The sequence below is a fragment of the Eulemur rufifrons genome, chromosome 19, assembly GCF_041146395.1.
Source record: "Eulemur rufifrons isolate Redbay chromosome 19, OSU_ERuf_1, whole genome shotgun sequence".
NCBI lineage: Eukaryota > Metazoa > Chordata > Mammalia > Primates > Lemuridae > Eulemur > Eulemur rufifrons.
Window position 1 is genome coordinate 56327872 of NC_091001.1, and position 14148 is coordinate 56342019.

General features: G+C 40.8%; 1 protein-coding gene across 1 annotated transcript in view; it reads left to right on the plus strand.

Annotated features, from left to right (window-relative positions):
• The window catches only part of EVA1A (eva-1 homolog A, regulator of programmed cell death), a gene marked incomplete at its 5' end in the record, with an annotated part of 48933 nt that overhangs the window by 23183 nt on the left and 11602 nt on the right, over positions 1-14148 (plus strand). The window contains one exon of the mRNA XM_069493870.1: positions 6400-6552. Coding sequence (XP_069349971.1) covers positions 6400-6552 — 153 coding nt within the window. The remainder of the gene's footprint in view (positions 1-6399; positions 6553-14148) is intronic.

A 14148-nucleotide genomic window follows, 5' to 3' on the forward strand; every position in this document is an offset into this window, starting at 1 on the left:
ACCTGGAGCTGGTTCGTCCCTGTTAAGGGAGGGCCCAAGGAGGATTTGAGAGTAGAGTTTGGCTCTGGGGTTCATCTACTTCTCTGACTTCTACAGACCTTGTCTCATTGGCGATACCCTGAACAGACTCTCCTCTGCCAAGTCCTGCCCTCTAGCTTGGAGTCCATACTAAGGCTCTCTGTAACTGCTTGGAGAACTGAGCTGTGTGACAGGGTCAGTGAGGAGTAGCCCTCTGGCCCCAATCAGATTTATAAAGATGGCACTAGGTGAAAGCCCCCTGGACCTCTGTCTTGGTAGTGCTCAGGCTGAAGGGGCTAATGTAGAGCAGCACCTCTCAAACTGTACTGGGCATGTTGTAAAATAAGATTTTGATACAGTAGGTCTGGGATGATGATCAAAATTATGCAGATCTAAGAAGCTCCCAAGTCATGTCAGTGATGCTGGTCCTTGTGCCATCTTTTGAGTAGTTAGGATCTAGGCCAGGGGTCTGCAAACTATGGTCTGTGGGCCAAATTGGGACCAAGACCTATTTTTGTAAATAAAATGTTATTGTAGCACAGCCACACTCATTCATTGATATATTACCAATGGCTGCTTTTGTAACACAATGGTAAAGTTGAGTAGCCGTGACAGAGAATCTCAGGCTCTCAAAGACTAAGCTGTTTACTCTCAGCCCTTTGTAGAAAAGCTGTGCTGACCCCTGCCCTAGACTGACTTGTCCCATGTGGACCATGGAGGGTCTTCCAAGGAAGCTACTCTTTAGGATGGGCCATCTAGAGGTCGCTTTTCCTCTGCCTTAGCCTAACTTCTTTGTGCCTGGTTCTCCTGCCCCTGGCTTCTGCCACCCTCTCCATTGGCGCCTGGGGCAGGGAGACTTGCAGGAAGAGTTTCTGTGCCACCTAAGGCTCTGTCTTGCGCATGTCTCATGGTCCTGGGGAAGTGCTCTGCTTGGTGCCCCATGCAGAGCTACTGTCAGCCCTGTTGTCCTTTAGTCTTCAAGGTGGCTCACCCTCAGATCTGTCATTGTGCCTTTCATTCATCCACCCACCACCCATCCAGCCAGCTGGCATTTACTGAAAACCTCCTTTCATCAGGCATCGTGCCAGGGGCTTGGGTAACAAGGATTTATAAGATGCCTCTCCAGTTTAGGAGACAAACATGTGAACAGATAATTCCAATTGCAATATCATAAGTGCAATATTAGAAGAATATTTGGATACTTTGGTAGCCAAAGAAGGGCTTTTGGAGGATTCAGGGGGAGCTTTACTGCCATAGACTTTTCTTTATTTTTTTTAATTTGTATAATTTTAGAGGGTACAAGTGCAATTTTATTACATGGATATACTGCATAGTGGTGAAGTCTGAGCCCTTAATGAAGCCATCACCCAAATAGTGTACATTCTACTCATTAAGTATTCTCATCCCTCACCCCCTCACCCCCTCACCTTCTCACCTTCTCATCCTTCTAAGTCTCCGGTGTCTATTATTCCTCACTATCTGTCCATAGGTACACAGTATTTAGCTGCCACTTATAAGTGAGAGCATGCACTATTTGTCTTTTTGTGTCTGAGTTGTTTCACTTAAAATGATGACCTCCAGTTCCATCCATGTTGCTGCAAAAGACATGATTTCATTCTTTTTTATGGCCAAATAGTATGCCATGAGGTATGTGTACATGCACACGTGTGTGTGTGTGTGTGTGTATGTGTACACACACACCACATTTTCTTTATCTAGTCATCCACTGATAGACACTTAGGTTAATCGCTATCTTCCCTATTGTGAATAGTGCTGTGATAAACATACGAGTGCAGGTGTCTTTTTTATATAATGACTTCTTTTCCTTTGGGTAGATACCCAGTAGTGGGATTGCTGCATCAAATTATAGTTCTATTTTTAGTTCTTTGAGAAATCTCCGTATGTTTTCCACAGAGGTTGTACTAATTTACATTCCCACCAACAGTGTATGAGTTCTCTTTTCTCTGCATTCTCTCCAGCATCTGCTATTTTTGACTTTTTTCTGACTGATATAAGATGGTATCTCATGTGGTCTTAATTTGCATTTCTCTGATGATTAGTGATGCTGAACATTTTTTTCATATGCTTCTTGGCCATTTGTATAACTTCTTTTGAAAAATATCTGTTCATGTCCTTTGCCCATTTGTTTGGTCTTTTTTTAAATTTCAGAATATTATGGGTGTACAAACATTTTGGTTGCATGAATTGCTTTTATACAGTTTGAGCCAATTATAAGTGTGTCTATCACCCAGGTAATGTACATTGTACCTGTTAAGTGTGCTCACTTTTTAATGTTATTTGTGTTTTTTTGAGTTGAATTTTTTGAGGTGTTGAGTTCCTTCCTGTTTTTTTTTAAATCATGAGTTTTTATTAAATTTTACACAGACACATTTTGCATTTATTGGTGTGATATATGTTTTGCCTGTTATTCTATAACTGTGATAGATTATACTAATTTACTGTTCAATTTTTTTAATAAGTGAGATAACATCTTTTACTTAAAATTAAGCCATATTAATAATGTGATAGAATTAGAATTCTATTGACTTTAATTTTAATACCACTAACAGATAACTCTGCTGCCATTCCTGTTAATTTAAAACCAAAATTTGGTGGCAGGATTCTCTAAATGAAAAAACCTTCACAATTCACTGTTGTACCCCATCAAAACTTTATTATTATTACTGATTTTTAAAATTGTGGTAAAATACACTTAACAAAATTTATCAACTTATTTTTAAGCGCACAGTTCAGTGGCATTAAGTATATTTACAGTATTGTGCAACCATCACTACTATCCATCTGTAGAATTCTTTTCATCTTGCAAAACTGAAACTTTGCACCCTGTACCTTGTATAATAATTCTCTTTTCCTCTCTTCCCCCAGTTTCTTAAAACCACTATTCTACTTTCTGTCTCTATGAATTTAACTACTCTAGGTATTTCATATATGTGGAATTATACAATATTTGTCCTTTATGACTGACTTATTTCACTTACCCTAATGTCTTCAAGGTTCATCCATGTTATAATGTGTCAGAATTTCCTTCCTTTTTAAGGCTGTGAGTAGTATTCCATTGCATATATAGACCACATTTTGTTTATTCATTCATCCGTGGATGGGCATTTGGGTTACTTCCACCTTTTGGCTACTGTGAATAATGCAGCTGTGAAAATTGGTGTACAAATTCTGTTCAAGTGTCTGCTTTCAATTCTTTTGAGTATATACCCAGAAGTGGAATTGCTGGGTCATGTAATAATTCTATTTTAACTTTTTTGAGGAACTGTCTTATTGTTTTCCATAGTGGCTGCACAATTTTACCTTCCCATCAACAGAGCACAAGCGTTCTGGTTTATCCATATCCTCTCCACTACTTGTTATTTTCTGATTTTTTTGATAGTCATCATACTAATGGGCATGAGGTGGTATCTCATTGTGGTTTTGATTTGCATTTCCTTAATGCTTATTGAGCATCTTTTCTTGTACATGTTGACTATTCGTGTATCATTGGAGCAATGTCTTTCCAAGTCCTTTGTCCATTTTTAAATTGGATTGTTTTTGTTGTTGAAGTGTAGGAGTTCTGAAATTAAGAATTAGGATATATAGGACTCTGGATATTAACCCCTTATTAGATATATGATTTGTACATATTTTCTCGCATTCTTTAGGTTTCCTTTTCATTCTCTTGTTATCTTTCATGCATAGAAGTTTTTAATTTTAATGAAGTTCAATTTAGCTATTTTTTTTTTTTTTTTTACTTTTGTTGTCTGGGTTTTTGGTGTCATATCCAAGAAACTACTGTCAAATCCAATATAATGAAGCTTTATTTCTATTTTTTCTTCTAAGAGTTTTATAAAAAGTTTAGGTGTTACATTTAGGTCTTTTTAAACATTGTATAAGGTAAGGGTCCAAGTTCATTTTTTTTGCATGTTTTCCAGTGTTCCTAACACTATTTGCTGAAAAGATAGTCTTTTCTCCATTAAACAATTTGGCATCCTTATCGAAAATCATTTGAACATTTATGTAAGGGCTTATTCTTGGAATATCTATTGTACTCCATTGGTCTATATGTATGTTTTTATGCCAGCCTTTAAGTTTTGAAATCAGGAAGAGTGAGACTTCCAACTTTGTTATTTTTCAAAATTGTTTTGACTTTTCAGAATCCCTTGAGATTCCATATGAATTTTAGTATAGATTTTTATATTTCTGCAAAAAAGTGTTATTGGGATTTTGAAACTGCTATAGAACTTTTGAATTCTCTCTTAAAGGAAACATTTGCCAGACAGATGAGGGGAAAGGGGGCATTTAAGCAAATGGATGCATGATCAAAAGCATGGAAAGATGAAAGAGCTGCATTTGGGGAACTAAAAGTATTTTTGAAGCATTAAGCATGCTTATGTCTCTGTGTATATATGTGTGTGAGTGTCAACTTGGATAGGAGGTAAATTAGGAGCTAGACAGAGGTCAGATATTGTGGAAGTGGGCATGTGTTGTGTTGAGAAGTTCAAAGGAAATTCATTAAAGGGCTGGGTTGTGGAGTGATGTGATCATGGTTGTATTGGAGAAAGATCACTCCGTTGGTGAGAGTGGGTGCTATATTGAGCAGGAAGAAGATGTCAGCGGAAAGAGCAGGTAGGAGACTGTTGCAGAATTCTCAGAAATGAATTGATGAGACTTGTGCTATGGTAGCATTAGAGGAGATAGGTAGGAGGGAATGGATTTGAAATAGGCTTGTCTCACTGCATGCTCAGACACATTGCAGTAGCTTCATTCTTTTCCTGGGTCCTGGAGTCCTCAGACCTGCAGAACAGCCTTTGAACCCAGGTTAATATATTAAGATAGGCTAATATATAAGATAGTTAATATATTTAACCTCTCTTTATTATACCAGTTCAATTATCTGCTAAGAAAAATATCCAAGATGAAATTTCTGTGTTAAATAGTATAGACTTTTTAAATTAGAATCACAATATATTCAACATTTAGAAATATGCAAAGAACTCAACTCCAAAGTCATACGTTTTAAAAGCTGTGCTTTTTCAGTTTTGAAATCTCAAATATAAAATTAAAATATTCTTATTAGCACTCAGAAATAGGGTCTTTGAAATTAATGGTGGTTCTAACCATTCACCTGTATCATCCACTTGTCACCTTTTAGGAACTCAAATGGCTGCTAAAGGAGGCCCCGTGCTCTGGCTTAGAGGCTCAGGGATCCCTCAACAGTAGCCAGCCCTTCTCAGAGCCCCTGACCTGCCACTCCCAAGGCCTCTGGCTGCTCCAAGGACCTTATGGTTGTTTCTTCTCACCTGTGAGTTGGTCAGCTGTTCCTTGAGTGAGTGAGAGTGTTCTTTTCTGTTGTAACCAGCTCCATCCACCTTGTGGCATCGCAGCTCTCTAGGCCTTCTGTGCTCCGTGTTACTGATGTCCGTGACCCTCTGAGAGCCCAAGTTCTTTCCCAGCGGACTGGAGCCTTCTGCTTCTCTAGCTTTCCCCAACCTGACATCCCTCCGCACCGCATGACTCAGTTCCCCGCCCTCCACTCACCACAGCATTGAACTTGAGCCATTGGAGTCTTTGCCACTTCTCTCCCCCTTCATGCAGAGGAGCTCTAAGCCTTTGCCGTGACCTGGGCAGTGATGATGCCAGGTCTGAGCTGCTGCAGCAGCTGGGGAGAGGACAGGGGGTCGGGCCGAGCTGCTGAACACGAGCTGCAAGGCCCTGGAGGGGTGATGCTGTGGGTGGGCAGTCTGTGGGCTCTGTGTGTGTGTGTGCGTGTGTGTGTGTGTGTGTGGTTGGCTCATCACAGGCACAGGTGTAGCATGGAGTTGGGGGCAGGGAGCAGGCTAAAGCTCCCAAATTCTGGTGGGTATTTTATTAGAACTGGAACCGTTCTGGCAGTTCTGGGATAGCCAGCACTGACCCGCTGCCAAGGACACACATTTGGTGACCTGAGGGATGAGGCAAACTGATCAAGGTACACAAGTGTCGTCAGTGCGGGCTCCCGGGAAAGCAGAGCAGGAGAGGAGAGGGCTGTGGCTTGGCCACTTGTGATTTGGACCCGCTGGGCTGTGCCTCAAAGGTGAACCAGGGAGACTGCAATAAAAAACACCAGGGAAGGTAAGGGGAGAGAGTTAAAGTGGGGAGACGGGGAAGAGAAAAGAGAAAGGCCAGGGAAATCAGAGATGCAAAGAGTTGCTGCTTCCTTGAAAACCAACAGGCTCGCTTGAGCAGAGAGGACAAGACCCCAGATCTTTGTGGTCCCTGACTGGAAAGCTCAGTGGCATCGGGAGACTGGCTCTTTGTTCACGAGCCCAGGTTACCCGGAACATGGCCTCAGGAAAGCAGAATGTGTCTCATCACTCCCTTTGTGTTCCCAAACAGAGACGAGAGGGAGAGTGTCCACGCTGATTCAGCCGAAGCATCTCCAGGAGGTCTCCTCTGGATGCCACACGAGGTCGCCCCTCAGCCCCAGCATAGAGCACGTGGAGATGGCTTTGCTTAGCAACATCCTAGCGGCCTATTCCTTCGTCACGGGTAGGTACCTGGTCTTGGCTGGGCTAGCGCTGGGGCCTGGGGCTGGGTCCAGGGCTGTCTCCTGGGTGGCTACCTCTGGCCCTATACTCAGGAGACAAATGCTCTGTGATCAAAGTGAGGGCTCTGCTGTGCTGAGTCTTGAGATGAAAGGTCTTCTTGTTGGGAGTTAAGCTTGGCATTCTTTAATTTGGCAAATGAAGGGTTCTAAGAGCTTTATCTTGCTGAAAATGTTTGGTTTCCTTTCAGCTCAAGTGAGTAAGTGAAGTGGCCCCGGGGCTACTGTGGGCATCTGTCACTGCGCATTAGCTCTTGAGGATGGAGGGAGCTGATGGAGGGCCTCCATCCTGGCTATTGCTATGCAGTTCCAGCCCCAAACAGGCTGCCTGTGTGTGAGTGTGAGTGTGTGTGTGTGTGTGTGTGTGTTCCCTGTTTCAGGAGCTATCTGAGTGGTTGATACACTGTGGAGAGATGGAGACAGGTCTGTGAGTTTGGGAGAGTCTGATATTTGCCCCTTCCTTGGTGTAATGTTGCACTCTTTAGGAAGATGGCTGACTGTCTCCTGAAGATCATTTCCTGAAAACAGATGTTGTTCATATGAAAGAATCCGTTTTAAAATACATGAAAATGAAATTCTCAGTGGTTTGAATAACCAAACTGTTTCTCTCCTGCCTGAGTGAGGGTTAGGGTTTTTTCGATACTGTGTTTTTGTTTTGTTTTGTTTTGCCCGATGTCTCTGGATGTGGTATAAAAAGGAAAGGACTGAGATGCCAATTAGATTTCTTTGGGGCAAAGACTGGTTTTACTTTCTAATTCTCTAGGCAGGGTTGATACGTGGTGACCTAAGAGTTCAAATGCAAAGCCTGACATTTCTATTTACAGTGGCAAATACGGGACAAGGTTGAGGGTTCCATGAGCCAAGGAAGCTCATGGCTTCTCTTTGTGAGAGGATCTTGGATGACGTGCAGCCTGATTTTAGAAAGAGACTTCTCCAGGCTTACCCAGCTGGCTCCTTTGTGGTTGGCAAGATGCAGCTTGTAATCTGCATGTGCCTCAAGTCCGGGGCTCTGCCTTCTTGGATCAGTGAAGGCCTAGGTCATCGGTCCGCTCCTCTCGTCCCTTAGGAAGTCCAGAGGCCTCCTTCCCGGGCACTCACACATCAGGGGAATCTTACCTTTGATCTTTCTTCAAGGCTGTAATGGGGAGAAAGGACACTGAGGCTAGAAAAGAGATGTTTGAAATTCTGGCATCATGTTTTCACAAGTGATTGAATGATGATTCCCTTAACTTTATAGTGAAGATATCTCCAAAATGAAGTGGGGGTGGCAGGGAGGCTCTGGAGTTTCCAAGGCTTCACAGGACACCTGCAAATCAGTGGTTGCAAGAAAATGTCTCGGGTAAGAGCAAACAGAGTACTGGACTTTGGAGCTCTGCTCAGCACAGGAGGTGCCTGGCAGTTTTCCATCTCAGCCAGCGTGACCCTGAGTGTGGCCATTGAAAGTGGCAACTCATAGAGTGGTCACTGTTGACCATGTGTCTTGTGATCTTGTCAAGGCCAAAAGGGTACAAGGCCCTGTTTTTCTCTCCCCTCCAAACTTCCTCCTTCCTCCCCATACTCTTGAATTAAATACTGCTTGGGATGAAGGAAGATCTTTTAAGTAAGCACGGGCTGAGATTTTAAAAAATGTAAGGAAATGGAAAATAGGGTGACTAAGATAAAATTTGTTAGATCCAGTAAATAGACTTGATTCAGTGGGGAACACTCCCTGACTGTAAATGAAATGTATAAAGAAAATTTAAAATATGAAAGTGAATATAACAGATACAAATAACCATTGTTTTCAAAGAAAAAATTAAATAAATGGATTGGAAACAATAAAGAAAAGTATGATAAACGAAAATTGTGGAAAATGTCCTAATCTTGTAGTTCTCTCCTGCTCTCTACTCTTCTGCTGTATCTACTCTTCAACTCCTTGGGCTCCAAGGCCTCCTGTTTTCTCCCAGTACATCAGTTGCCTCTTGCCCCATCCACGTGGTCCATTATTTCAGCAACATGCTTGCTAATATACACAACTGCCTTATTATTTTGTCCAATTTCTGAGAAAACCAGTAGGGGAAACCCTAACTCTGAGTGTATCCTACTCACTTGGTGTGTGTGTGCACGCGCGCGTGTGTGTATGTTTTCTGTGTTTGGGGGGCTGTCTGAGGTGGGAGAGATGGAGGTAGAAGACACATGTGTCTGAGAGAGTCTGATATTTGCCTCTTTCTTGGCTCAAAGTTGGACTCTATACGAGGGTGGCTGAATTTCTCTTCAAGATCATTTCTTGAAAACAGATGCTGTTCATATAAAAGGAGCCATTTAAAAATACATGAAAATGCTCAGTCGTTTTGAATGACCAAACTCCTTCTCTGCTGCTTGAGTGAGTTTTTAATTTTTTGATAATTTGCTTTTGTTTTTGCCTGATGTCTCTGGATGTTATATAAAAAGGAAGGGACAAGGTTCTGATTAGATTTCCTTTGGGCAAGGACTGGTTTTACTTTCACATATCGGCTTTCACAGGGTTGATATGTGATGACTTAAGACTCCCTCTGCACCCAAGTTATCAAGTGCTGCTACAGTTTGCAGTTGTTTTTTGTTTTCTTCCGAGCACAATTGCGTTACTGGGAATACAGTTTGCAGTTTGAAGCTGCTAGAAATTCACGATCTCCAGTCTCAGCTGAGCCTTTCATGTAGTGCTTTAATCTTTCTCTTTGCTTCTAGATACATCTTGTGCCCATTCTTCTTAACAGTCATTTAAAACCTTGACCATTTCAATAATTTTAAATATTTGCTTGCCAAAATGAGCCCTTAAAAGTAAATGACAAGTGACAAGCTAAGAAAAAAAAATGTAGCATTAATGAAGAAAGGTTAAAATTTATAACATATAAAGAGCTCTCACAAATCAATAAAAGTGTCCCAAAAGAAAAGTTGCCAAAGGATAAGAATTAGCAGTTTGCAAAAAAAAAAAAAAAAAATACAAATTATTAATAAAACATAAAGGTCTCAAATACTAATAAACACAAAATGGAAAAAGCAATGAGATTAATGTTTTTATTTTATAAATTTCTCAATGATTTAAGTGATTAAGTACATAACTTTAGTCTTGGAGAAAGTGTGGGGAGATGAGCATTTGCCCATAGTGCTCATGGGATTGTGAATCGCTACAGCCTCTCTAGAGAATGATTTGGCCATATCTATCAAAAGCCTTAAAAACACATATAGCCAGAAATTCCACTTCCAGAAATTTCTCCTAAGGAAATAATTAGAGATATAGGCAGAAATTTTACTATGAAGATAATTCATCTCAAAACTGTTTACAAGGCCAGGCTCAGTGGCTCATGCCTGTAATCCTAGCACTCTGGGAGGCCGAGGAGGATGGATTGTTTGAGCTCAGGAGTTCAAGACCACCCTGAGCAAGAGCGAGACCCCATCTCTACTAAAAAAATATAAAGAAATTAGCTGAACAACTAAAAATATATAGAAAAAAATTAGCCGGGCATGGTAGCGCATACCTGTAGTCCCAGCTACTCAAGAGGCTGAGGCAGGAGGATTGCTTGAGCTCAGGAGTTTGAGGTTGCTGTGAGCTAGGCTGATGCCACGGCACTCTAGCCTGGGCAACAGAGTGAGACTCTATCTCAAAGAAAAAAAAAAAAACAAAACAAAAAACTGTTTACAGGTAGTAAAAAGATTAGAAAAATTGGTGGATGTTAATTGAAATAGAAAGATATTTATGCCATGCTGTTGGGTGAATAAAGTCTGTTACCGTGCATTACATACAATATAATCCCATTTATGGGTGCATACTCATATGTATAGGTAACCACATTTTACTACAAATTATATCTGAGTGCCAGCATTGTACAGGTATGTGCCTGTTATGTTTTATTTTTCTTTTTGCTTAGCTGTCTTTTTAATTATTCTATAATTTATTGATATTATTTCATAATAAGTATGTTATTTTATTATAATATTAAATTTTGAACTATGTCATATATACATTAGACAATTACTACTCCTCTCTCTTTTCTGCCTTCCTTTTCAAAGTGTCCTGAAAATTACACTTGGATATGCTATAAGCATGTCAAATTCAACCTGGCCTAGAATGGAATATTGTCCATCATTTTAAATATACTCCTTCTTTTGCATACCTAAGATATCACGTAATCCAGAAATATGATTTTTAACCTCTGATGCATCTTCTTCACAGCTCATATCCAACTGGGTAGGGTGGGTCCATTTTAGCCTCTCCCTGTCCCTCAAATGCATCCCCTCCACTTTATTCCCACCATTATTGAATTGGTTCAAGCCCAAGCCTGTTTTTGCCTGCCTTGCCATTACAGCATTTTCCATAGTCTTCCTGCCTCCAGTCTTGCCTCACAGTCTGTATTTTGTAGCAAAATGATCTTTCCAAAATGCAGGAGTGATGATGCAACTCCTTTTATTTTTGAGAATCCCTCAGTGCATCTTCATTATCTCTGGGATAAAATCCAAACACTTTTTTATGGTTTAGCAGTTAGAATTGTTTTCAGATGCAAATAATAGAAAACCTCAACTTGGTAGCCTAAACACATAGGAGTTATCTCACCCACACAACAAGAAGTCTGGAAGTGGGTGATTGCTGGCATTAGCCCATTGGCTTAAAAATGTAGAGGCCAGCATATTTCTTTCTGTGTCTGGCTTATTTCACTCAGCATAGTGTCCTCCAGGTTCATCTATGTTGTCACAAGTGGCAATATCTCCTGAATAATATTTCACTGTGTATATATACCACAGTTTTTTAATCCATTCATCCATCAATGGACACTTCGGTTGTTTCCATATTTTGGCTATTGTGAATAGAGCTACAATGAACCTGGGAGTGCTGGTATCTCTACAAGGTGCTGATTTCATTTCCTTTGGGTATATACCCAGCCAGAGACAGAAAAATACTGCATGATTTCACTTATATGTGAAATCTTAAAAAAATGTTGAATACATAGAAACAAAGAGTGGAATGATGGTTACCAGGGGTGGGAAGGGAGAGGAAATGGGAGAAGTAGCTGGTCAGAGGGTATAAACTTGCAGTTGCTTAGGATGAATAAGTCTTTTTTTTTTTTTTTTTTTTTTTTTGAGACAGAGTCTCACTCTGTTGCCCAGGCTAGAGTGAGTGCCGTGGCGTCAGCCTAGCTCACAGCAACCTCAAACTCCTGGGCTCAAGCGATCCTCCTGTCTCAGCCTCCCGAGTAGCTGGGACTACAGGCATGCACCACCATGCCCGGCTAATTTTTTCTATATATATTTTTAGCTGTCCATATAATTTCTTTCTATTTTTAGTAGAGATGGGGTCTCGCTCTTGCTCAGGCTGGTCTCGAACTCCTGAGCTCAAACGATCCGCCCACCTCGGCCTCCCAGAGTGCTAGGATTACAGGCGTGAGCCACCGCGCCCGGCCATAAGTCTTGAGATTTAATGGATAGCATGAGGACTACAGTTAATAACATTGTGTTGTATACTGAAAAAAGAGTAGATTTTAGGTGCTTTATCACAAAAAACAAAAAATTAAAAAGGTAATTATGGAAGGTGATGGATATGTTAATTTGCTTGATGTAGTAATCATTTCACTAGATATATGTGTATCAAAACATCATGTTGTACACCTTAAATATATACAATAAAAAATGTAGGGGCCAACATCTTTGTGATTCTCATGGCCTTTCTTTTAAACTTGTCATCTCATGGCTAAAACGTGACTGTTGTCATTCATGCTGTCATTCAAAGTCAGAAAAAGGCAGAAAAGGAAGAAGGTTCCAGAAGATCTCCTTTGATATTTCATTGACCAGAATTGTGTCATATGGCCCTCTCTAGCTGCAAGGGAGGCTGGAAAAATGAGAATTTTAGCTTTGTCAATGTTTAGACCAGTGGTTCATACCAGAGGTGATTTTGCCCTACAGGCAGACTTCTGGAAATGTCTGGAGATATTTTTGATTGTCATGCCTTGGAAGGGCGGCTGATACTGGCATCTAGTGGAGAAACATCTTACAATGCCCGGGACAATCTCCCACAACAAAGAATTATTGAGTCCAAGATGTCAATAGCGCCGAGATTGAGAAAAACCTGCTCTAGAGTAGACAAACAAGGAGAAAGGGACCTGGGGATGGTTTGGGGCACCCCACTCTGCAGGTCCTTGTGTGGCTTACCAGGACTTTTAGTGTCTGACCTTTACTTCTCCATGTTCTTATACAGTCGCCGCCCTCCTTGACCGCGACCTCTGCTCCAGTTATTCTAAACACTTGCCAGGTTTTTGCTTACCTCTTTGCTTTTGCACAGTTGTTTCCTTTTGCAAGAATTCTTTCCCTCAGTCCTCGACTGGCTAACTCCCTCCTAGTCTTCAGGGCTCTCTCGGGGTCATCTTCTCCCCTTGCTCCCTCCATGAGCTTAGGTGCCCATCCACATTCTTCCCAAATGTTTTGTTTCCCTCTGTCTCAGCACTTGGATTGGAGGAGTTAACATTTCTTGTACTATTTGCAAGCAACCCACTGGGACCAGAATGATATTTTATAATGGGGATAATCTCATTAATAATAATAGCCTTATTAAGAACTCCTAACAGGGTTGTTAGAAAGAGTAAATGGAATGATTACTCATTTTAATTTAATGATGTGAATTTTTAATACACTCACTCTTCCATTTCCTATTGGTTTTTCCTTAAAAGTCACCTCAATGAGTTTCACTCTGGTTACTCTATCTACCTCCTCCTCACCGATACACCTTCAACACTTCATATTCTCCTTCCTATTTTCCCCCTTTCTCCTCCTTATCACTTATCATCATCTGCCATACTATATATTTTACATATTTGTTTAGTATCTATTTGCCCTGCTGGGATGTAAGTTCCCAGGAACAGAGAGATTTTGGGTTCTTTTGCTGACTGCTATATCCTCAGCATGTAGAATAGTGCCTGGCAACCATTAGGTGCTCAGTAAATCAGTGAATGAACATGGCTCAATGATTAAATGACATAAAAAGACATATAGCAAGGAGTCTTACCCCAGACCTGCTTCTTCCATCCAGTTCCCAAGCTTGACCCATCACCATGTTTCTATGAATCCTTCCAGAGTTCTTCATGCAGATGTAAGATATATCAACATACAGTTTTCTACCCCCGATTTTATGCACAGATAGCATACCATAATGCTGTTTTGCACTTTGCTTTTTTCACTGGAAAATATATCATGGAGATATTTCAGATCAGTATGTGGAGACCTTCCTCATTCTTTTAGATAACCGCACACCGATCCATTGTATCCACAGACCATCCATAGTTCCACCAGTCCTCTACTGATAGCCAGTGGGAACGGTTCAAATCTTTTCAAACTGAGCCACAAACAGCTGCAGTAATTAACCAGGACATACATGTTGAAGTGAATTTGTAGAATAAATTCCCCAAAATGGAATTGCTGGGTCAAAGTAAATGTAAATTATTAATTGAGAAAGACATTAACAAATTGCCATTTAAAGAATTTTACCAATTTACTCGTAAAAGATGTATGAGAAGACTCAGTCTCCAATGGGGGAAACCCCA